Here is a 23,328-nt window from a genome sequence, read left to right as displayed (position 1 = left end):
TAGGGACGCAAACCAAGAATCAGCTATGGATGTTGGAATGTAGAACGCCACAAAGTTCCACCCCTTAACTGTCACCCTTAAAACTTTTGGATTTTTAAGGGTGGGTGAACAATGGATCCATGACAAGGATGGCGTTCAAAACAAACGCGTGAATGCTGTAGTTTGCTTCTTTACATTGATTTTTAGGTAAACAAAACTTAATACTCAAAACTTCAGCACTTCGCTCAAGTACGGTGGGAAAAACAGCGCAAGCTTGACATTTATCCAATGTTTTATTGTCAAAATAAAAGTCATATTTGCTTTGTCAGGAAAAAAAAAACAAGAGGCATCTCTACACTTTGTACACATTTACAATATCTTATAAATGTTTCCTTTATACACAAATATACACAGTTGTATTTTACATTAGCTTTATATAAATACATTTGAAATTACAAAATAAAGGACCCGTAAAAAAAAAAAGAAAAAAATACTTGGGCACAATTAAGGCTTTAATTTACCCCCCTCCCCTCCTTTTTCCTCTCTCTCTCTCTCTGTGTGTGATTGAATTCTGCATTTTTATCTGCCAGAAAGTAGATAAAATCGTTGTAAAAAAAATTGCTTACACTCAATAAGTAATGCCCTGTTTTCTCAGTCTGTACCTCTACCAGAGCCGACCCAAGGTATATGCAAACCAGGACCGCCGCCCTTCCCCCAAAGAGCACTTGATTATACACAGAACCAGCTTGCAAACACTTTAATAATTTAACAAGTTTCATATTTTAATTAATTTCTGCAACTTCAACCTTTCTGTGACTTTTTGTCCGTACGTCTACCTTTCTTTATAGTTTGGGATCGAAACTTTAAACTTTACCCCAAGTCGCTCCAACTCACTCAAGTGCATAATAGTTGTGATAAATGTGATGGAGCCCCCACTGCCCCATCCTCATCCTCGAAATGAAATTCTGCCTTGGGCCTCACATAACCTTGGACCGGCCCTGTCTAATACATATAAACAGAAGGGAATTAGCTTGGTGTGAATGCCAGGTACAGCTCAGCAGCAGTTCATTACAATGCAAATTGTTTCAGAACACCATGTGATGGGTTATCTCCCAAACAATTAGCAGTCCTCCATAAGCCGCTTTTACACCCCCCAAGCCCCTCACCGTGCTACCCCCCTCCCCCCTCCCCACATTCAGACCTGGGACAGCGGCATCTGCTTGGGGCAGGACACGGAGCTGGCCGTGCCCGATCTCCACGTCAGTCCCGTGCTGACGTCGCTGTACATGGAGCCCCCCGTGCCCTTGCTGCCCCAGCAGCAGCGGGTGCAGAAAGTCCTCCAGGAGTCCACGGTCTTCCCGGACCAGATCCACACGCCGGACGTGATGCCAACCAGAAGGCACATGAAGTACTTGAGCATGAACACCGCGTAGTCCGGGCTGCGGCGGTCCCGCTCCAGCAGGCAGTTGGAGCAGTTGTGCGTAATCTCCCAGCTCTGCCGGTTGTGCTGCTCGTAAAAGTAGCAGGCGACGATCACGGTCGCCGGCACCGTGTAGAGCACCGTGAAGATCCCGATCCGGATCATCAGCTTCTCCAGCTTGTCGGTCTTGGTGCCGCCTTGCTTGATGACGCTGCGGATCCGGAACAGCGACACGAATCCGGCCAAGAGGAACATGGTCCCGATGAATAAATAAATCACCAAGGGCGCCAGGACGAAGCCGCGCAGGTTGTCCAAGTTCTGGTTCCCGACGTAGCAGATCCCGGCCACGGAGTCTCCGTCCACGGAGCTGAGCGCCAGCACAGCGATGGACTTCATGCTGGGGATGAGCCAGGCGGCCAGGTGGAAGTACTGGGAGTAGCTGGCGATCGCCTCGTTGCCCCACTTCATCCCGGCCGCGAGGAACCAGGTGAGGGACAGGATGACCCACCAGATGGAGCTGGCCATGCCGAAGAAGTAGATGAGCAGGAAGACGACGGTGCAGAGCGCGGGGCCGGTGGTCTGGTAGTGGATGTGCTCCAGCTCGAACTCCCGGTTGCACGCCACCTTCTCGTGCCCCGCGATCAGCCGTACGATGTAGCCCGCCGACACGAACATATAGCAGGCGGACAGGAAGATGATCGGCCTCTCCGGGTACTTGAAGCGCTCCATGTCGATGAGGAACGTGGCCACGGTGGCGAAAGTCGACACGAAGCACAACACGGACCAGAGTCCGATCCAGAAGGCGGTGAACGCCCGCTCGTCGTGCGTAAAGTACGGGTTGTGGCACGGCATGGCGCAGTTGGTGATCTGGCCGGTTTTGACTCGGTTGTACAGCGGGTGGCGGTCGGTGTTCACCGGCACCATGGGCTCCAGACACTTGCAGCCCGGCTCGCACGGAGCGTTGGGCGGCTTGTACTTCCCGAGTCTGCCGGGCTTGCTTTTAGCCGGGCTAGACCCTTTCCCCGGGTGGTTGGTGGGCTTCGACAGCACGGGGGAGACCGTGGTGGAGTCCGTCCGGTTGTAGTCCATGCACAAGGTGTCCGGGTTCCCCTGCACCGGGAGCAGGTCGCACTTCATCCTGTCCGGCCAGGGGAAGCCGTACTGCCTCATGAGCGGCGCGCAGCCGGCCCGGGCTCTCTCGCACACGCTCCGGCACGGCGGAAGGGGCTTTTTGTAGTCCTCCAGGCAGATCGGGGTGTACATGCTGCAGAGGAAGAACTTCAGGTCCGGCGAGCACTGGATCTCCACCAGAGGCCAGAACTGGTGCACCTCCAGACCGGCCTCGTCCTGCGTGTCGTGGTTGAACTGATTGGGCATGTAGGTGTAGTTGTAGCCGATCCCCTTGCACAGGGGCACGACTATTTCCTGGCAGGTGATCTCCTTCGCCGCGGTGCCGCTGGATCGGGGAAGGAGAGCGAGGCAGAGGAGCAGGTAGATCCCGAGCAGGTCCATGACTCCGGCGAGTCGCGTCCCCTCCCCTGTGCGGCTCGGATGGGAGCGGATCGGGTCAGATGTCGCGCGCCGAGCCCATCTCGTCTGCCTCGGGATCCTGCATGGAGTTGCACGCGACGTGCAAGCCGTGTTTACTTTGAGCCGAGGAGGAGCAGCAGCAGCAGCAGGAGGAGGAGGAGGAGGAGGAGGGAGAGAGGTGGGGGTGGGGGTGGGGGGTATTCAAAGATGGCTGAGATGAGATTTCAGCTCCACAGCAGCTGCTGTCAGTATCCAGTTAGTCCTCCAAAAATAAAAATAATTAAAAAAAATAAAAATAAAAGAAAGAGATAAGGGAGAGAGAAAAAAACACAGCAACCAGGGCGCGCGGCTGCCCGGACGACGTAAAACAGAAACGTGGCGGCCTCCTTTTCTTCCCGTCCAAAAACACGATGACTGCATTCAGTCTGCTCCCCCCGCCACAACGTCGCGCGGCGCTTCCATACAAATCATGAGCTCCACGACGGAGCGTCGCTCGTTTATACGGGAGCCTGGCTGGACACGCCCCCCGGCGCGACTCGGCGAATCGCAGAGCGGCAGAGGCGGAGCTTGCCCCTCCAGTCACTCACTGTTTACATACTCAAGCCGTAATGATACACAATTTCAGCTCTACTCCCATACATCTGCTAAGAAGAATATATTCTCTGTGGTTAAATAAGCGCTTTCTAAACATACACATCATGATGAAAAATATATAGCTATATATATATAGCTGGAATTATGAAATCCTTTCTTATTAAAGGGGGTATTGTGTAATTTTATATCATAATTAAGTAACTGTTCAGATGTTATAAAAATGCTCTATATATAAAAAATGACAAATAAATTTGAGTTTGCAATGTAACGCTTTGAAATAGGGTCTCTCTCCCTTTAAGAAGTTGCTCATTTGCCGTTAGTGCATCATCACTTTCTCCAGTAAGGCTTTAACTATGTTCTTACCAGCGTTGCACTCACAAGTAGTTCATATGAGAAGCCCAGCAGATATTCAGTTCCGTCAGGTGTTTGCTAATTGCTATTGCCACTGGTCTGAAGGAACTGCGTCACGGGAGATTAAAGGATTTCTCCAGCATGCATGAAAAAAAAAAGAAATCTAGGCAACACGTGACTTATGTTATTGATGATGGAGTAACATTATAACATGACGTAAAGCTTAAAAAGTTTTACATAATACTGCCCCTTTAATTAATTAAGGAAAAGTGCTGAGAGCAATGCCATTCTGTAAGAAGTCTAATAATAAGTCTTGTTTACAATGAACAATTTCCTGGCTATTTCATAGCTGCAAACCCACGACGTAGCTATTGCGTAATTATAACTCAAATGATATATTTATATCTCAGTCAACTTCACTTTAAATCTCTGTTCGAAACAGGTTTCCGTACTGAGGACCGTTTCTATGAGAGAGAGAGAGAGAGAGAGAGAGAGAGAGAGAGAGAGAGAGAGAGAGAGAGAGACTCTGCCGGTTTGGTAAATTGGCTAATTTGCGCATGATAAGCCTGCCCAGGGAGCTGTCTGTCCCCGTGAAACGCTGTTTTTAAGATTTTAAATGAGGTGCTAATGTTTCGTTTAACGCTTGTATGGAGCTCCGCGGGAGGCGTAATTGCGCGAGGCAAAGCCCAAGCGGCAGTGCGCGCGGACACGGCGGCAGAGCCCTGATAACAGCGCGAGCACGCTGGCAGAGCCTGACAAGGATCTCGGCTGTGAAGTGACAGTAATCCCACTGTAGTGAATGCCTCGCCCTCCCCTCCCTACTCGGTCCCATCTCTTCATCCAACCTACTTTAGCTTTTAAAACAAATAAATCAAATGACTTCCTCCAGAAGCTCCGCAGCTCAACTCGGACTCTTGATTCTACGATGTCTGAAATAACCGCGTCATAAATCTAGACACAGCTGGTTACGTTCTTTATTCTCAGCATGTGCGCCTTTTTTTTTTTTTTTTTTTGAGTCGTTTCAACAATGGTGGAATGTTTTTACTTACAGCGCAGTGATACTTTTAGCCACTGGACCCAAAACTGGATAAGAACCCAGAGTTTGGATAAGAACCCAGAGTTATCTTGCCGCCACACAATGAGCAGGATGGTAAGGAAGTTAAAAACAAACAGCTGTGTAACTAACTTTTCATTTTTTCCAATCTATTCTTCTATTTTTCACCTATACATTTCCATCTGTAAACAAACTTCTTCTTCAGCCAAGACATAGTCTGTTTATTTTTTTAAATTAATCATAAAATACATCATTTCTCATATATAATCTAATTCAGCTGTATATTATTATTATCTTAAAGCTATCACTATCCGTTTCGTATTTATTTTGGTTCTGACTTCTGCTTAAGCCTGAAGGCATGAATAAAGTATGAGAACTTGCGACCCCCTCACCAAAACTAAAAATAACTCTAAAAAGTAATGGCTGAACGTTTCCTCATTTTGCAGCGTGACAATACGCTGCTGCAATAAAATTAGAGTTTATGTTAAGACTTTATTTCACGCATCTTCTCCAGAGGTGTTCACAAGGCAGATTGTTTTTAGTTGGCACATCCTCGTAGTCGCAGCTCAGCATTTCAGACAAAAGACACATCAAAATAATACCATCCCGTCATCAGCTGTGGACATGGATGTATGTATCAGATATGAGGATGAGAAAGCAGCATCACATTCTCTAGATAATTAAGTTCAACAAGTGCTAAAGTCTTGAAAAAACAATTGACTCTTAACATTAGAAATAATTATTTCTAGTTGTCATCCAAAAGTTTAGCCTAGAATGCGATTGAGACATTATTTCAATTGACTTTCATGGGATGATTTAATCTGATATTAGAATATAGCTTCCCCCTCGCCAGTAAGCTCAACAGGTGTGTAAATATGATTTGATCGTTGTGTAGTTTTTGTCATTTTAAAAGAATATTTACAAAATACCGTCCGTCAGATAAAATAAGAAAATAAAAGCCGACACATGACACATGTTATACCAGCGGTTCTCAAACGTTTCATTGCAAGTTCCACCTTGGTGAACGCTATCGCTGCCTCATATCACTGTGATAACAGCAGCACTTTTTCTTATTTGATGTACCATGTCATAAAAACTAAAAATACAACAACAGTGAAAAAGCAGTTCTTATCCATAGACTTTGTGTATATGGTCAAAGGGTGTGATTTCAGAGGAATGCTTTAATTTGTATTCAAAAGTTGGTATTTGCAAAGTAAAAGAAAAAAACCCCAGAAAACTGATAAAAATCCCTCTGAAGTCAGGATTTCACATGATAAAGTTAGAAGGTTCTCCATAAACCAGCAACAAGTTCCAATATGGCTGACTCAAGTTAAAAACATAGTTGTAGTTGCAATAAATTCTGCTGGTTTGTATCTTCATGAAGTCAGGGATTGGAACAATTTATGCGACTGACGTGTTGCTAAAGTGTCAGAATGTACAGAAATGCATTATTAGCTTGTATGCTAGTAGTAGCTAGCCTTGTATCTGAGCACAGACACTATCTAACCTCTGCTAGATCAATATATGTGTAGTTTTATCCATTACGTTTTTTCGAGCCATGAAGCAACAAGGCATCTCAATACTATATCTGACTACTGGTAGTTCCACTTTTAACCTGTCAGTCCAAACAACATATTTTCCCAAAGTATTGGAGGATCATCAGGACACTATTGTTTAAAGTGAGATTGGCTTTGTTCCTGGTTCTCTGACCTCTGCGTCAGTAACTGCTGTTAGTTTTTAAAAATATTCTCCACTGCACTTCATGTAAGAATAGCTTTTGATTGAAACAAATATCAGTGTTCTGTAAGAATTAATCTGTTGGCTGCTGAAGCTTATTAACTCACAGGTTAGCTTGCAGTTTAAAGTTTACCTAGTATTAACCTTGCCGACACCATAATGTCACACAAAAGCCAGCCCGAGTGCCTCCGGTAGTATTTATGGCACAGTTTGAGAACTAATACACTTAATTATGCTAAAAGGGGGATAAAAAGCAGATGGTGTAGTCTTGTATTATGGCGTGGAGTTGATAGTTTTCTAGTTAAAGTTTAGTTATCTTTATCATGTGAGGCAGCTTTTCTGTGTTTTCCCAGGAGAACATAAATTGATTAAGTGGCTTGCCAGCATGAGATAACAAGGAAGGAGCTCTGTTAATCGGTGTTTGCTTTTGATTAGGAAACAAGAACTGGAGATGCCAGGGCCATGGAGGTATGCGAGTGAGTGTTTGTGCACAGGATGGATATTTTTCCAGATGTGTGTGAAACTCGCGACTCAAAATGAAGGGAGTTGGGAGAGTACGGTGCTGGTCAGAGTGTGGGAGAGAGGCTGTTGGGTCTGTTCAATCATTTACTCAGAGGAACTGCACTCATCTCCCGCACTGCTGCGAGAACATCCCTCCCCAAGGTTGAGGTCTTAAAGAATCCGTCTGTGACCAATGAATAAAATCCGCCAGCATGTCAAGATCCCAAGTTAATGTGTTCAATTTAAAGCCCTTTTACAGAATCAAGTGGCGGCGCTGAAGAAAGGAAGCGCACAAGTGCGACCGCTTGCCAAGATCCTGGACTCACCTCAAAGATCGCGGAGACAGAGATATGCTAATGCAACTTTATCTTGTAAAAGAAAGCTTGGAGGAGATTTGGCCAATCTGCTGGACACAATTCCAAGAGCCTCGATGGCATTTAGTGGGCTCACGCTAACCCGGGGGCTGCTTGTTAAGACTTCATTAGCTGTGTTTGCACAGGCCTCTCCTCTCCAAAAAGCGGCGGAGGAGGTTCTCCCGGGGCTCCAGCCTCGGCCCCAACCGCAGCCCGTCCATATGGGGCTTGTTTGCTCATGGCTGGCCTGGTAATCACTTTCAGGTGGAGCTGGAGGAGACGGAACAAGGCTGAGGGGATTTTGGACAGACAACCGTCCCCTCCCCCGCCTTGAGTCCCAGGCCCCCACCATCATCTCCCTTTTACACGGGGGTTACTCCCGAGGTGACAAAGCGTACATCATGTAGCCTGTGAATTAGCTCACCTAGGCCCCATTACCTTAACAAACAAAGCCAGCCCTCCCAATCAGCCTACTGCTGGGAGGACAGGGGCCCCCAGTAAATCCTTCCTCACAGCCAACATCCATCTCTGTGAATGTGGAGTGAGAGGTATGAACTCAGAGGGAAGAAGGTAACAAAAGAAGTAGAAGGGAATGAAAAGTAATAGTAAAAAAAACACAATCTGAGTTTATACGGCAGAACATTAAGGGCATGCTATGACGCTAAAAATAAAGTTCCAAAGGGAAAGTCTAGTATTCTGAGAATGTAGCAAGCCCCAACCAAATATTACAAAAATAAAGTCGTAGTACTAGGAGAATATATTCGAAATATTACGAGTACGAAGTTGTGTGAGAAGAAAGTCAAAATAATACGAGAATAAAGTCGTACAAGATTAAAGTCAAGATAATAAGAATACGGTGGCTTGAAAAGGTCAATCATTATTTGCGAAAAAAGTTGTGAATCATAATTTTCTCTCTACTTCACAACTGTATACCACTTTATGTTGGTCTTTCACGTAAAATTCCAATGAAACATATTTATGTTTGTGGTTACCATGTGACAAAATATGGAAAAGTTCTAGGATTATGAATACTTTTACAAGCCACCGTATAAGACTTGGAACTCTATTTGCAGTGAAAGGCGATTCCCAAACGTTTATTTTGTCAGGGAGGGTGAATTCAGACTTTTATTTGTGAAAGAATGAAATAAAACACATGTTATCTTAATATTGGAATGAGGGAATATTTAGCAGGACGCTGTATCTCCTTAGCTGCTGATCAATGACGAGAAAAGCTCTCTCTATCTCCATAATCCAAAGCGTCATAAGAACACACCAAAGTACACCGAAAACAATCTCAAACGTATGTCAAGAAGTTTGTTTGTCGCTGCTAATCAATCTGTTTGGTGCTTGGCAAGAAAGACACGGCATATTTTCAGCCATTTTAAACGGCCTACTTTCAGTAGACCGTTCACCTATTCATTTTGAAGTATTTTCGTCCCGACTGGTATTGCCTTTATAGAAACTTGGCGGGGGAATCGGGCCCCTGAACAGCACTAAGTTTTATGTAAACGACTTGCTCGACTCGACTTTAAATGCACGAAAATGGCAGGCAATCTCTTGGAAAATCGGTAATTTAAAACTAATGTTTAGTTCTTAAACATCTGTGGAAGCCTGTAAAATCCAATAAGGTAGGTATACTTCAGGCTTAACCAATTAAAAATAAAAATCACATTATCTTCATGGAGGGGTTCTGGCTGACTCTCCTGCAGCCAAGAAGCAGACTGTTGTTGGCAGGAACTCCCCGTTTCCCTGAGCCAAGTTGCTAGTGTGTGTGTATGTGTTGCTTTGTGATTGTTTGCTGCTCTTCAGACATCTGATGCGACAGGAATCTGGCCGACCCTGCGCTCGGCCGCCGTGTCTCCAGATATTTGACAGTTAGATTTACCTTCCCTCCTGTTCGACATCGAGCAACTTGTTCTCTTCATCCAGAGAGGCAAGCAGGCCCGCAGAGAGTTCTTCTGCTCAGGACGCGTACACACACTTGTTTACTTTAGCAGCACAAAGTAATGGTTTTTGCTGCATCTAAAAACATGATTTGGAACATGGCAAGTAAAAATGGCTCTAATACTGACGGGTTTGAAAGTCTTCTCTTTTGGCTTTGACCAAACAGAAGACTTTGGTCAGAGCCAAAGACCAAAGGGCAAAGTCTTTGGTCCAAAGACTTAGGTCCAAAGAACGAGACATGACCATGTCTTTGGACCAAAGACCAGTCTATATTCATGATAGAAGTTACATCGCTCTTTTCGGTTATAATACAATATTTAGTAAAACTTGTTTACCCACACACCATCTGCTATCTGAGAGCTGCTCAGTACAGAGGATTGTAATAGTGAGTTTAATCACGGGGAGCGACAGGAACCCAGCGTTGAGTTTTGTAACGGAATGACCATCAATTAGCCGCGCTGCTAGCAGCTCGTTTCTCTGAAGAGCTGACAGTAATAAGGAAGAGAAAAGCAGAGAAGTTCTGAGCTGCAGGTTTGTGCCGACAGTATAAAACAGCAGAATTACATAATATTAGCTGGTGTGATGTGGATTTGACTTTTTGTTTGGATTTTTAAAAATTATAAAGTTCATCAAGTGGCTGCAGCAAGTGTGGTTTATCATTATGTTTGGGCCAGCAATACATTTCTATAAGACAAAATAAAATATCTGGGCTTATTTAGTCCACAAGAACCAGAACCTCGAGGTTCTCCGTTGATGAGTGACGCTGCAAATCAGCGGAGGAAAGACCGCAGCTGCTGCGCTTCAGACCGTAATCCTGAGAATCTCCCCACTGGGCTAGCACCGAACCGAACCACACATTAACCTGTTATAGAGGCCAACTTGCCACTAGAAAGTGTCATAAGACATAAGTGTCATAAGCTCCCTTGTGGAGCTCGGGTAACTGCTGTGCTGTCCGTGGCTGTACTCTAATAATCAGACCAAGTTTAATTTGTGGCAGCAACAGCAAATGTGTTTTGAACGTGCTCCCGAAAAAGACAGTGTTTCTGTGATATGCGTTAGTTTTCATCGCCTACCGACAGATAAGGAAACAAAAGGAATTTGGCTAAAAATTCTAAACTTGAACAGAAAACTCAAAATGCTTTATGTGTTCGTTTCATTGTGTGGATAGAAAGCCAAAGGAAGAAAACAAGCATCTGCATCCGAAGCAACTGAGTCAGTGAAGTAGCTAGATATGCTAGTGCGGGTTATTTGCGGCCATTTCTTCAAGTTGCCATCCCTCCCCTCTATAGCTGTAGGTTGGGGTAAAACAATCCTGCCACATTTAAGCTGCGATAGTTGGAGTTCTCCCATATTTTATAGCCTAAATCCTCAAACGAAAGCCGGTTGGCGAGTAGCTAACACGTAAACAAATGGCGGTTCCGGTTTGTGGCGGAAGTCGCGCCCATAAATTACGCAAAGCCTCATGGGGGCTTGGAATAAGGTGGCTAATCCTGAATGTAAAAGGATTACAGGTCATCCTTTGATAGCCTATACAAAGGAGTCTCCTTACCAAGGTGTCGCACAAGATGGGTGAAACCAAGAGATTGCAACTATCACTAGCAAGCAAGCAAAAAGAAATGGAAAACTTTTTTTAGGTAGGAAAACTGTCACAATTTGTCTGCTGTCTCAGAAAAAAAAAACCTCACCAGGATGAAGACTGTCAGCATCTTCTCCATATTTGCCTCTCGCTATTATGTTTGTCTTTAACTCTCCTTCCCCGTCGCCCGTCTGCCTCCGTCTCCGTGTGTGGCGTGCTGCGAGACAGATGGCTGGGGCAGGGTTGACCGCCAGACAGAAGGAAGCAGGGAGCGAGAGGCAGAAAACGACAAGGTAGGGAAGTGGGAAGCCATATCCAGAAGGTGAGAGACGGAAGAAGCGGCGAGGCAGCAGATGTGTAAAACACAAAACGACCTTGCGGAGAACGCGACTCGCTCTTGGCGGGCTCCGATCAAACCTGCCGGTGGCTCTTGGGGAGCACATCAGAAGCCGAGCGATGGCCCTCGCGAGGTACCCTGAGCACTCCATTCTGCTCATTAGCGGTCTAATTAAGAAGTGTTTATTTATGTAAATGTGCTCTGTATTTACAGTAATAATCTAGACTTCACGACGGTTTTACAAGAGAAAACCGTCGGTCAGATTTTTTATTAGAGAAGCTGTTCCTGGCAGGAAGTACATCATGAGAAGCATCACCAGACTTCGGTGAGTCAGGCGTGGGTGTGAGTGTGTTATTTGCGTGCGTGCGGCGGTGATGGTGTCTGTCTAAATATCTAAAGCGTAATGGTAGACCACCGATGACCTTATCTGCTCCCAGCTCTCTAATCGAGGCGTTCCTCGACTATGTGAAGTTCTTACTTCAACAAGTTTCAACCCACCATTCCACATTAGCACTCTGAGACAGCGCTTCCACCTGGTTAATCCCTTTGAATTGATGATGAACAACAAGCCATAGATAAATACAGAAAGAGTTCACCCAGTGTCCCAGACACTAGAGGTTTCATCAATCGACGCAAAACTCTATAAATGTTATACCTTCCCTGATTTTTGTTTTATGACACCATATGAGATTTTGACCATAAATCAACATATAAGGTAACTCTCTAAACCTTTGTCTTTGGAGGCTACATCTTCATGTGCAAACACTCACACACTAGGAACAAATGAAAGCCTCCAATTATTTAACCTAACTTGGATGTTTTGGAGAAAATCCGAATACCCACAGCATCATAGGAGCTTGCATGCCCCAGCAGATGTTGGGGATCATTGTGAAGGCAGCCGTGATCATGCCGCACTCTTCGCACTTCCTCCCGGCTATTTTTCCGTCTCTTGTGTCCCCACCACATTGTACAAAGCTGGCACCGTCCTACAGTGACTCCACCATGTATGCCTGCAGTCACAGCAAATATCCTGGGGAGATGTGGTGGCACAACTCTCTAAACTGTGCACTAGAAAGTTACTCCAGCTGCTAGCATTAGCTAGCCCATTCCCCAAGTATTACATCTACTCTACAGCTTCAAAGAGAGGAAATTGCTTCACTCCCGCCATTTATCAGAGGTGCCAGTGGTTCAAATAAGAACACGTTCGAAACAGATTGTTTAATATCATGTCTTGCAGCAACGGTTGTTGACCAGACACCACTGGACCAGTTTTAAAAATGGGGAAAAAGGAAAGAATTTTCAAGGCATGTCTTGTCCTGTTGCCCTTTAGACAACTTGATTAGTTCATTCCAAGTTTTTTCATTCCTACCTGAACTTAAAATTGTAAAGCCCCTTGTTTCGCGACAACTTGGTCAATGATTACCTCTAACCAACGCAGAGCTACAGTATGTAGCTCTGAGAAACTAGTTTCTCAGCCAGATTGCCAGAAAACAGGAAGCTCTTTCACACAACAGACTGATTTACATGATGTAATTTACCTCATCAACTTTGAAGTACAAATCTTCTATGCCCACTACACTTCCATTATCTTAACTGGTCAACTGTTGCATAGAGAAATTAAAAATGTCATGGTTAATATGCTCCCTCTATTGGACCTAATGCCTGCACAGCCAATCTAACTGTGCAATGTGCAACAAAAGCAATAGATTAAAGCTCACTCCTGACACTCTCCTCTACCTCTAACCTTATTGCTTCTACTGCAAATGCTGATTGGATCAATTGAAATCACAATGCTGCTGAAATAATCCAAACAGACAACAGGATCTAGACTCTCATTCAAGGAGCTTTGTTTTATGTCCAGAGACTGCATGAGGACAGTGAGGAACTTGTAATAATAATGGTTCAATTTTTCAGCTGATGATGTTGTCTCTCCTACATAGGCGAAACACATCTTCACCAGCTAGCGACGTAAAGATTGGGATCTTCAGACAATGCAAATGTACTTAGATGGCTGCCAGGCTAAAAGTTGCTCTACGGAAAGGGGCAGCTGCGTTTCCTTTACAAATGAGTGCAAAACTTTGTCGACATTCTGCTAATGTCGCAAAACCGCAGTTTGACAATTGCGGCGTTTCCATTTAAAAAAGAAATACAGTTAAAAATCACCCGTGAATAAGTTTGATTTCCGTGATAAGTTATTAAAAGCTGTCATCCTCCTGCCACTTCCTGTTATCTTCTTGGTCTTTTCCGGTTGTTGGTCCCCTGACTCGTGTGATGCGAAGAAAGCGTTTCCTTTGCAGTTTTGTAAATTACTCTAATTTTGTTATGGCCGGAAAAAACCCCGTCTCATCCTACCACAAAAACATTTTTCAAAAATCATGTTTTTTTTCCCCCAAAATTTCTGTTTCCATTAAGCAAATTTATTTTTGTAATTCCAATTTGTGCAATTTTGAGGCCGATGAAAACGCCACTAATGACAAGTTTTGTAACCACAAGATTGAGTGGTAATCTTCTTAGAGATAACTGATACACATAACTGATACCACAGAACCAATAAAATAGTTTGATACGCAAATCCAACAATAAAAAGGAAAGAAAAAAAAAAAGCAAGGAAGCAGAACTCTGGATTACTCAGAGTACATATTAAAATGCCATAAAAGACATGGCTGTGCCTAAAGCATTATGGGATGAGGAGAGAGGCCAGCGAAATAGAAGGTCGAGCTTCCCCTGAGCTACGCTGTATCACGTCTGATTGACAGCCTACACGCTAAGTTCACCTGAGCCCCTGACCTCCTGTTTCACATCTCGCTGCGCCTCTCCTCCTCCCTCCTTTTTCTTCTTCGCCCCCACGTATTTTTCCGAGAGCTGGGGTGGAAACCTGAGGAGGGCCTGATCCAGGGTGGAATCGCTTCAGGCTGTGACCTGCTCTAAAGGGGCTGGGGGTGCCGGGGGGCAGTGGGGTCACAAGAGAAACAAAGGCCATTCAGGTAAAGCGCTCTGAGCTGGCCAAAGCTCCCTGCGCAGATAACACTGTGGCTAATGTACCAGAGTTTGCACAGTTAACGACACCGGAGTCAGTGATCGGGGTGGGGTGAGGTGTGTGTGTGTGTTTTGGTTCTGTGAAAGAAAAGGAAAAACAGACTGACAGGTGGGTAAACACGACGCACTAAAAGCCCCTCTGAACATTCCAGAAATTTCTATGCTAGTGTTGAAAATATTCCAGGCAAAAAGCAGTAATCCTCTTTACTCAGACTAATCTCGGGCAAATTCGAAACTTAAAAACCCCGTAAGAGAGCTTTCCCCACACTTGTTTGCCCTAACAAGCACTTGTGGACCATGTGAGTATTTTTATTATTTTTTTTTAGACAACCTGTTAGCTAAAATGATAGTGAGAGATTGTTTAAATGAGCCTCTGTTGAGCAGTTAATTCAGTTATTTATACAGGAAACGAAGGCAGGAGTTGGTATGCTACCAATAATCATCCGGTATAAAACATACCCACAATGCAATGTGTAAACAAATGTCTGATTTAAAAAAAGAAAAAGCAATGTCCTATTAAATAAAATGGCATTTTTCATTTTTCATTTTTTGCTACAGCCTGCTGACTAAAAATGCTTTACTGGACTCTTAGTACGTGTTTCTCAGCTGATGTTTTGTTTGGTTGTTCACATTTATAAATGTATGCGACGTTTTTGTGATCTCCCATGTGAACAGCAAACAACCCAAAAGAGTCAGTAACATCACACGTAGTGGTGTTACTGCTCAGCGTTTGAGAAAGTAAACATGGATGGTAATGGTGGGTTTTAAAATTGTTGGTCAACCGGAGCCAGCACTTTGACAACTTAATCCGCACTATCGTCCGCCATACTTGATTGACACCAAATTTGTTTGGCATGGGGGTCAGGGGTTTTAGGGGCTGGATGACCTTTCATGACCTGTGGAAACATTTATTAATATTTCTTGAAATCATAGCGGCACAAACAGAAATGTTTGCTGTACAAACGTCTGACATCAATCAATCAATCAATCAATCAAGTTTATTTTTTAGAGCACTTCAACAGTCCAGCTCAAAGTGCTTTACATCATAAAAACACAAAAATACAAAGCCACAAAAACATGACACAGTCACCAACTGAGAAACCAGTAACAAACATTGCACTTTGTCTAGTTCCATCATCAGAATCATCGACTCGTATCAAACATGTTGGTCAAAGTTCCATTTATCATGGTTCTAAAGCAGGTGGGATTTTAGTCTCGATCTAAAGGAACTCCGTGTCTCAGCTGTCTTGCTTAGCATCGGTTTGTTCTGCTCTCCCCAAGGAGGAAACCTTATCCAGAGCCAAACTCACTCACGTTCTCCTCCCCCCTGCCTCCCTTGTCCATCCTTTCCGTCTCCCTCCTCCTCTTCCTCGTTCCTCTGAGCAGGTCTCACTCTTGTGCCCGTCATTCTTCTGCCTTTTGTATCAGTCAGCCTTTTCGCTATTGAATGCTGCTTTCTCCGCCACCCCCACACCGCTCTCTGCTCTCCTTCTCCTACATCCTCTCCTGCTCATTCATTCACTCTAGGGCCTAATTATGAGCTAGCTTCGAATAAATACATGTATTTTTCTCTCTCTCTCTCTCTCTCCTGAGAAGAAGTGGGGGGTTGGGGAGTTGTGTTCCACTTTTTCCTTTCTCTTGTTTTTTTTTTTTTTTGACAGGAGGCTTAAGGAGGTTTTACTCAGCGAGGTCTCTCCGCCAATCGGAGCGGTCACTGGGACGAGAGATTCTATTTTTTTTCCTTTTTCCCCTAGTGCAATAATTGTGTCTCATTAATTCTTACTGTAATGCCAGGTAGCTGAACAGGCTACGCAATTAGGGGGCTGAGCCCTGAATGGGGTGGCTAATCAGGGGACAAAAGCTGCAGCTCAGAGGCCATTAGGCCCGGAGGAAGTGCTCCTTTTGTGAGGAGTGGTCGGCGATGCCTTCATCTCCCTCCAGCCGAGACCTTAAAGGAAATCTGTTCTATTTGTAACGACACCTACCGCTTTTTTCCCCTCTCTCTCTCTCTCTCTCTCTTTTTTTTTTTAACAGACTGCGTCTTTCTCCAGATTAATGCAGAATCAAAAGTGAATCTCTGCCTACAGGGTCAAATTTACATCTCCGTTTCCCCTAACCGGACCAAGTCAGACCCACTACCGGCCACCTTTATGTGTGTGAAAACTTCAGCATTAACGCCTTTTTTAATGAGAATATCCCAACCGGCTGCTCGCACGGACATCAAGTGCATCCCGAGACTGTCCACCCCCCCCACCCCCGGCTCCCCTGCTGTCCCTTCTCCGACTCATCCCTCTCCACCATGACAGCCCCAAACGCTCCTCCAAACTGTCGATTCAGGAGTCTTGCAAGACCTTCCTGTCATCTGGGAAAGGTGGAGGAAGGAGGAGTAAAGAGAATCCCAACAGTATCTATCTGCCTATCCCTTCCCCCAGACCCCCTGCCCCCATGGCGAGTTTTATCTTCCAACCCTGTTTAATCACATCGTGAGGCAGCCGGGCAACCCAGACGGCGGATAAATGAACTCGCCTGGTCATTAAAATTAAGCGCTGAATTATTGACATGCAATTAGCCGGTCTTTTCATAGAAAGACGTTGGAAACTTTATCGTTGGAGATTAAAATAATGCGACCGGTGTGGTTATCTGAACCACCAACAACCAAAATAATGGCTATAGAGTGAATATAAGATGCAACAACAACAACAGCAAAAAAAAATTCTAAGAAAATCCTGTTTATCACTTAACAAGAGCAGCAGGCCAACTCCTTCTAATTTGCTTGTCGGTTTTATTCCCATAAGGAATGGCGTCCTCCGCTCGTTATCTCCAGATTTTCCTGTAGAACGTTCCAGAGTCACATGGACGCATTAGTGTGTCTTCCTCCTCTACTTCCTGTATCAACCAAACTCGCATGTTTTAGTTTCACTGAATTCAGAGGGAACTCTTACCAAAACAAACTGTGTTTAATTCACCACGTCTTAAAGTAACAGTTCGGGATTTCAAATGGGATAAAGCATTCCGATCTCTAAATGTCAAAGGCGTGAATACAAGTAATGTTAAATGGACCTTTAGGCTGTGATCACATTGGCGCTGGGAGATTATTTGCAAAGTATAAAATGATTGTTTACAGGAAGTAGAAGTTGGAGGCTGTGCACTGTCAAAAATCTTCCTCTGTGAAACATATGCTGAGAAAGTGCTTAAAGTAACAGAATGGTGGCTCATGTCTAAGTACCATGGAGTAAATAAAATTTATATTGTTACAACAGTTTAACTGAACAAAATTTTACTTAATTTTAAACTTTTTTTGAGCAAAAATCCTATTGCTACTCCATGTTTCATGAGGGACTATTACTGGTGGTGCACCACCTCCAACCTTCATTTTATTATGTGTAAATAATGATCATGTTCTATGTTAATACTGAAAATCTGTAGATTCTCTCAACGTTGATGAACTTTAATTTCCATAAGACGTTTTTATCTGGTGGCGTTTTATTATGGTAAAAGTCTGCTTTAAGTTATGGCTAGCCGTTAGCTTCAGCCTTTCGTACCTTCAGGACTTTTAGGCCTGGTGCGCACATAATGATTGTTTTTTTTTCTCCAGTCTGATCTTGTTTCTGGTCTTTCTAAAAGTGTGATATTTTTCAACACGTCTACAAATGAAAAATTTAGAGAAATCTAAAAGTTCCCATCCCACAAATTATAATTTTCAAATAGTTGCTTAGCTGTCTGACTGAAAACACTCTGTTGCTGTACTACCGTCTCTTGAAGAGGATGCTTATGGGCATCTGTGATGATCTTCCACCCATCCATTGTCTTCTGCTTATCCTGTTTCTCAGCCAGATACCCGGGCCACCTCAACCGATTTGTTCTTCCTTTCCTAAAACATCCTTTATTGAACAATCATCTTCATCACTGCAAAAACACAAGATCTTATCAAGTATTTGTCTCTAGTTTCTAGTCCAAATCTCTTAATACACTTGAAATAAGGCAAATCTCACTTATAGGTAACTTTTCAGCAAGATATAGCAACTTTTTTTAAGTTAATAAATCTCTAATTTTGATTAAAAACTACTTGTTCCATTGGCAGATTATTTCACTTATGGAAAAAATGTCTTGTTATAAGGGAAATGATCTGTCAACTAGAACATTTTAATCAGTATTATGAAATTGACTTAAAACAAGCTCTTATATCTTGCTCAAAATTTACGTCGAAGCAAGTTTTGTCTTATTTCAAGTACACTAAGATATCTTCACCAGAAACGAGACCAAAATTATTTGGTACGATTTTGGATTTTTACAGACTTATAAGTGTTCTTAGGAAACATATTAAATAACAGGCTCAAAAAACATTGATTTAATTTTAAAAAAACAAAAAGAAAAAGGAAATAAAATACAATTTTGGGCCCCTAGAAAGCCTAACTCTAAATTCTGTTCCTGTGTGGTACCACCAGCTAATCTGGATTTATGCTAAATGAAGACACCCAGGGAGTTTCAGCCTTCATGTACGGTATTAATCACTTTTAACCTTTTAACAGAACCCCATTTATAAAAATCCTAAACCATTCCTGTAAGACAACAACAGATGGAAAAAGAAAATAAATTTCGGGGGAAAAGAAAAGAGAAAGCGTTCCCCTTTCACACCAACTTCCAGCTGCTGTAACAGTCGCCTTGGTAATTTCATGAATATCAAGAAACACTTACTGCGCCCGTTAGTCCAATACACTCTCTGCCGCCTTTTCACAGCAGCCGAGCAGAAGTCTGACAAGCTGTTTACGCTAAGCCTGAGTAAATCAAATTCAGAGTTTGCCTTCCCTCCCCGCTAATCTCATTTTGTTTACCGCTAGCGCTAAGTGCATTAGCATCTGCAAGGCCTGTCTGTATTTACTCTACTTGCCCTTACTGTACTGGCTCTAAGCCAAACAGGGACTAATATGTTAGAAATTGCGGGTAACCAGCTGTATATTCATGAACGACTCGCTCCCTAATCTGACAACGAGGTAGGGGATCGGGAGCAGGCAGAGCCGCCGAACTGACAGAAGATGTAGTTTTTGCATAAGAGAGCGAAATATTAAATGCTCTTCAGCTCTGCAGTGTTTCGACTCCTCTGCCTTTGGGTGCTTATTTTGGGGGAAAGTGAGGCATGACCGAAGGGGGGGAAGTATAGAACGGCTTCTCTTCAGGAAGCTAAAAGATACACAAAAGGACGCAACGGTTGTTTGGGTTATATCATTCCGGAGCAGGGTTCACGTAGGAAGTGGAGGTAATTTGAACTTTTGTAGTGAAAAGGGAAAGGCAACAGAGTGAGAGCGTATTGTGTGTCCCCGTCCTTGTGGCGTTGTCTCTTCAGGCCCTACAGAGTAAAATGGGCCGGGGTCGGATTTCATTTGTTTCCTGATTCCTCTTGTTTGTCCGCCGTTCCAGGGTTTGACCACAGCCTGGGTTCCCATAACCTGTGGCCTCCACACCTTGGCAAACATTAACTCTGGCTGAATAGCAAAAAGCCAGTTCCGTTGACAATGACACCTAACGAGATGTCAAACCTATGCAGTTTTTTTTCACTATTATTATCCCAATGGTCAAGCAGAAAATGATAAACTTTACAAATAAAATGAAGGGAGAAAGGGGATTCTTTTGCTCTATTCGGCAGGCACGGGGACTTAACATAATTTGTTGGGATGATTTATAACAGACAAACACAAACTAGTGCTTATTTGGGCTGGATATCTGAGCAATTTGTTTTATTACCCCAAAACAAAATCCAGTTTAAGCAACTACCTTCAGAAGTCAGTTTATTCGAAATCTGGTCTGGCCAGAGATTAAGATGGATGATTTAGATCATAGTATACATTTGTGTGTTTGATTAGTGTAGTTAAAGTCCAGATGTAATTTCTATTGACAGTCTTTGAGATGCTATTTTTTCTGCTCTGGGAGTGAAATCTGGTTTCATCAGCAGTCGTTTGCCTGTCCATGACTATTAAAAGAAAATCCAGAAAAAAGCAAAACTTAAAGCATTTCATTAGTGCCCTCTGTCTTGTAGGCTCACGAGTTACATTCCCTGCAAAGGGAAATCAAAATATCAGTGCTTAGCTGTGGTAAAGATCTTAAACTTGATGAATTGGTATTTTTTTTCCCCCTCATTAGTTCTGAAATCTTCAAATCTCTTTCAATATTCAGGACAAAGCTGAACATTTACAGACACGCACAGACACAGATATCTACACCTGCAACAATCAGTGGCACACATGTGGAAACACGCGTCGAATGGAAAATGAGGGAAACCTCCTGAGAGCAGTGTGTGTTACATTTATAGGAGCCTTTACCAACTCTAAACAAGGCCGGTCTTAAAAACAACTGAGCAGTTTATGGAAATTTCACTTTTAACCATTGCCATGTTTGCTCTAGCCAGTCACTTACAGAGAAGCTTGTGGTTATTTATTCAGGAAATGGATTTAGGAAGTGGTGCGCTACCAAATATCTTCCTCTGTGAAACGCAGACTGAGAAAAGGACCGTTATTGAAATGCAAAGAGACATAAAAAGTAAAAAAAAAAATGCAGAGTGGTTAAGGTGAACAGAGGAGCCATGTTGTGATGATGGCTCCTCTGAAGGCAGCGTTTCAGAAAGAACAGCAGTTTTAAAGAGACAGAGTCCCAATTTCAATATGTCAAAATACAAAGTCAAACTTCTTTTAAGTCATATTTGACATATACGGCATTTTTTGTAATAAGAACTGAAAGTAACATAGTTACTTGACTGTGCTATAAATCTGCACTATGTTCCTGGAAAATACGTAATACTGCTCCTTTAAAGAAAACTTGGATAGTAAGATGGAATTTATTGAAAAATGATCATATTAGAGAAAATCTAAACTGAAATATAGTTTTAAAAATCAAATTGCCATATATTACCCTGTCGTTTGTTTTGGCAAATCCTTAATTGGACAGCAGTTAAGTCTCAGTCCCAGTGTGTCAAATGGGACACACTGGGACCTATTGCAAATGCTTTCAACCGACTGTGAATAGATAAGTCTCTATGAGGATAACTCAGCCAATAAGAATCCAAGAAGCCAATAAGAACCTGAGTCTGCAGGTCAGTTGTGTTGAGTTGGCAGTAAAAAAACCAAAAAACTAAAAAAGTAAAAAAATGTATTTTTAGCTGAAAAGCATGAAAAAGTGCATACCTCCTTAGGGCATTGACTCAAAAATTCTTTGGCCATTTTATATTTCAAAATAAAAGTAGAATTTTTTTTTATAAGCAGACAGAAATATCAAGTCAGAATCTATTGGAGCCAGAAATCCCCGTCCTGCTCCAGTGTTTTTACATCAGTCTTTTCATTAAGTCGTGGCAAGTGTCTTCGTAAGCAGCGCTATGTACACATGTTCATCTCAAAAGGGATGAAAGCTTAGAGGAATTCAGCACTTCATGCCTGAGCTTGATTCTTTTTTCTTTTTTTCCCCCCTTCTCCTTTCCTACTTCACGGGGATCAAACGCAGCATGACTGCGGCCGCCTCGCGAGCCACATCCATCTCGACGCAGAGCTGCCGAGAAGTTCTGGTGATGGGAGACTTTTAGCCCCGGGGGCAACGCAATCTCTGTATCCCAATGTAATTACGAGGATAAGGCAGTCTTCCTCTGGATTGAAGGCCAAGGCTTTTGCTGCCACGGCGCGCGGAGATTTGATTTGATTTAAAAGGCGCTACTTGCTCGGCACGTCCTCGGAGGGCTCCGGGGGGCATTAAAAGCTCCCGTGTCCGTGGACAATAGCTGTTAAATGCGTGACTAGTTTCTCTTTCTCTGAATTTCTGCGGCGCAGAATTTTCTTGAGAAGGAACTGGGAGTTCAATCAATTCTCCTGTCCAGGTTTTTATCCTGCTCCGTATCTTCAGGGGATAGGAAGTGAGAGACGAGCCGTCTATTCCACCCTGCCCCCGGTTTGGGTCGTCTGCTGCTTGTCGCAGGGTCAACGGCGAGGCGGCAGCTGGGTTGGGTACGTCATTGCGTCTACTTGAGGTATTTAACTTCTGTGCTCCAAAATAACAAATGTGTGTAAAAACAAAAACCTAACAAGGAAGGAATGAGTGTCAGCCAAACATGTTCTGGTTCATTAGCCACACAGAAAATAAACCACAAATCAATGGAGCTGCATGATTTAATTTAAAGGGGCAGTATTCTGTGTTTTCCAGCCATATAAAATCATTTATAGAACAATCAAGTAACTATGAAATTGGGCCTCTGTCTCTTTCAGAAACTCCACCTTCAGGAAGTCATCACAACATGGTTTCTCTATTAACCCTTTAACAATGCTTTTACCAGCATTGCACTGAGAAGTAGCTCCTATAATGACCTCAGCAGGAACAACGTTCCACCAGGTATTTGCGAATTGCTGCTGGCTAATCTGAAGGAGCCGAGTGGAGGAGCCGCTTGGAAACTGTATCTCTGAGGTGGAGCTTTGTCCTCGGAGGCGGTGGTATGTCCATTAAGGCATTTTGCACAGCTGCTTCCAGAGTTCTGTGAGCAGCTGTCTCCACATAACTCCCCAACTCTGCTGAGCTCATTATATGAGCTACTTCTCAGTGCAACGCTGGTAAAACGCCGTTAAAGGGTTAATAGAGGAGCCATGTTGTGATGACGTCCTGAAAGCGGCGTTTCAGAAAGAGACAGTGGCCCAATTTCAAGGCGTTAAATTATGAAGTCAAGCTTCTTTTAAGTCATATTTGATACGTAATGCAGCCTTTCTGTAACATCTGAAGGTTTCTTGATCGTGCTCTAAAATGGCCCTATGTGGTCATCACCTCAACCCCAACCGTTCAATGTTTGGATAAAAATAAGAACTGGATTTGAATTACCACAGACTGACAATTATTTCAAACTTTTGAACTTAGTTGCACTCTTCAGAATTTAGATCTGAAGGGTCTAATATCATT

The 23,328-nt window shown here is 43.5% G+C and overlaps 1 protein-coding gene across 1 annotated transcript; it reads right to left on the bottom strand.

The window, feature by feature from the left end:
- Positions 1-274: 274 nt before the first annotated feature.
- Positions 275-3,383, bottom strand: fzd8 (frizzled class receptor 8). The gene has a single exon (XM_005808373.2). The coding sequence runs from the start codon at positions 2,909-2,911 to the stop codon at positions 1,175-1,177; it is 1,737 nt and encodes a 578-aa protein (XP_005808430.1). The 5' UTR covers positions 2,912-3,383; the 3' UTR covers positions 275-1,174.
- Positions 3,384-23,328: the final 19,945 nt, after the last annotated feature.

The sequence above is a fragment of the Xiphophorus maculatus genome, chromosome 21, assembly GCF_002775205.1.
Source record: "Xiphophorus maculatus strain JP 163 A chromosome 21, X_maculatus-5.0-male, whole genome shotgun sequence".
NCBI lineage: Eukaryota > Metazoa > Chordata > Actinopteri > Cyprinodontiformes > Poeciliidae > Xiphophorus > Xiphophorus maculatus.
The sequence above is the reverse complement of the archived record's forward strand: the minus strand, read 5'-3'. Positions and strand labels throughout refer to the sequence as shown.

Excerpts from the sequence above, each read along its gene's own strand:
- fzd8 (XM_005808373.2), bottom strand. The coding sequence starts at position 2,911 with ATGGACCTGCTCGGGATCTACCTGCTCCTCTGCCTCGCTCTCCTTCCC.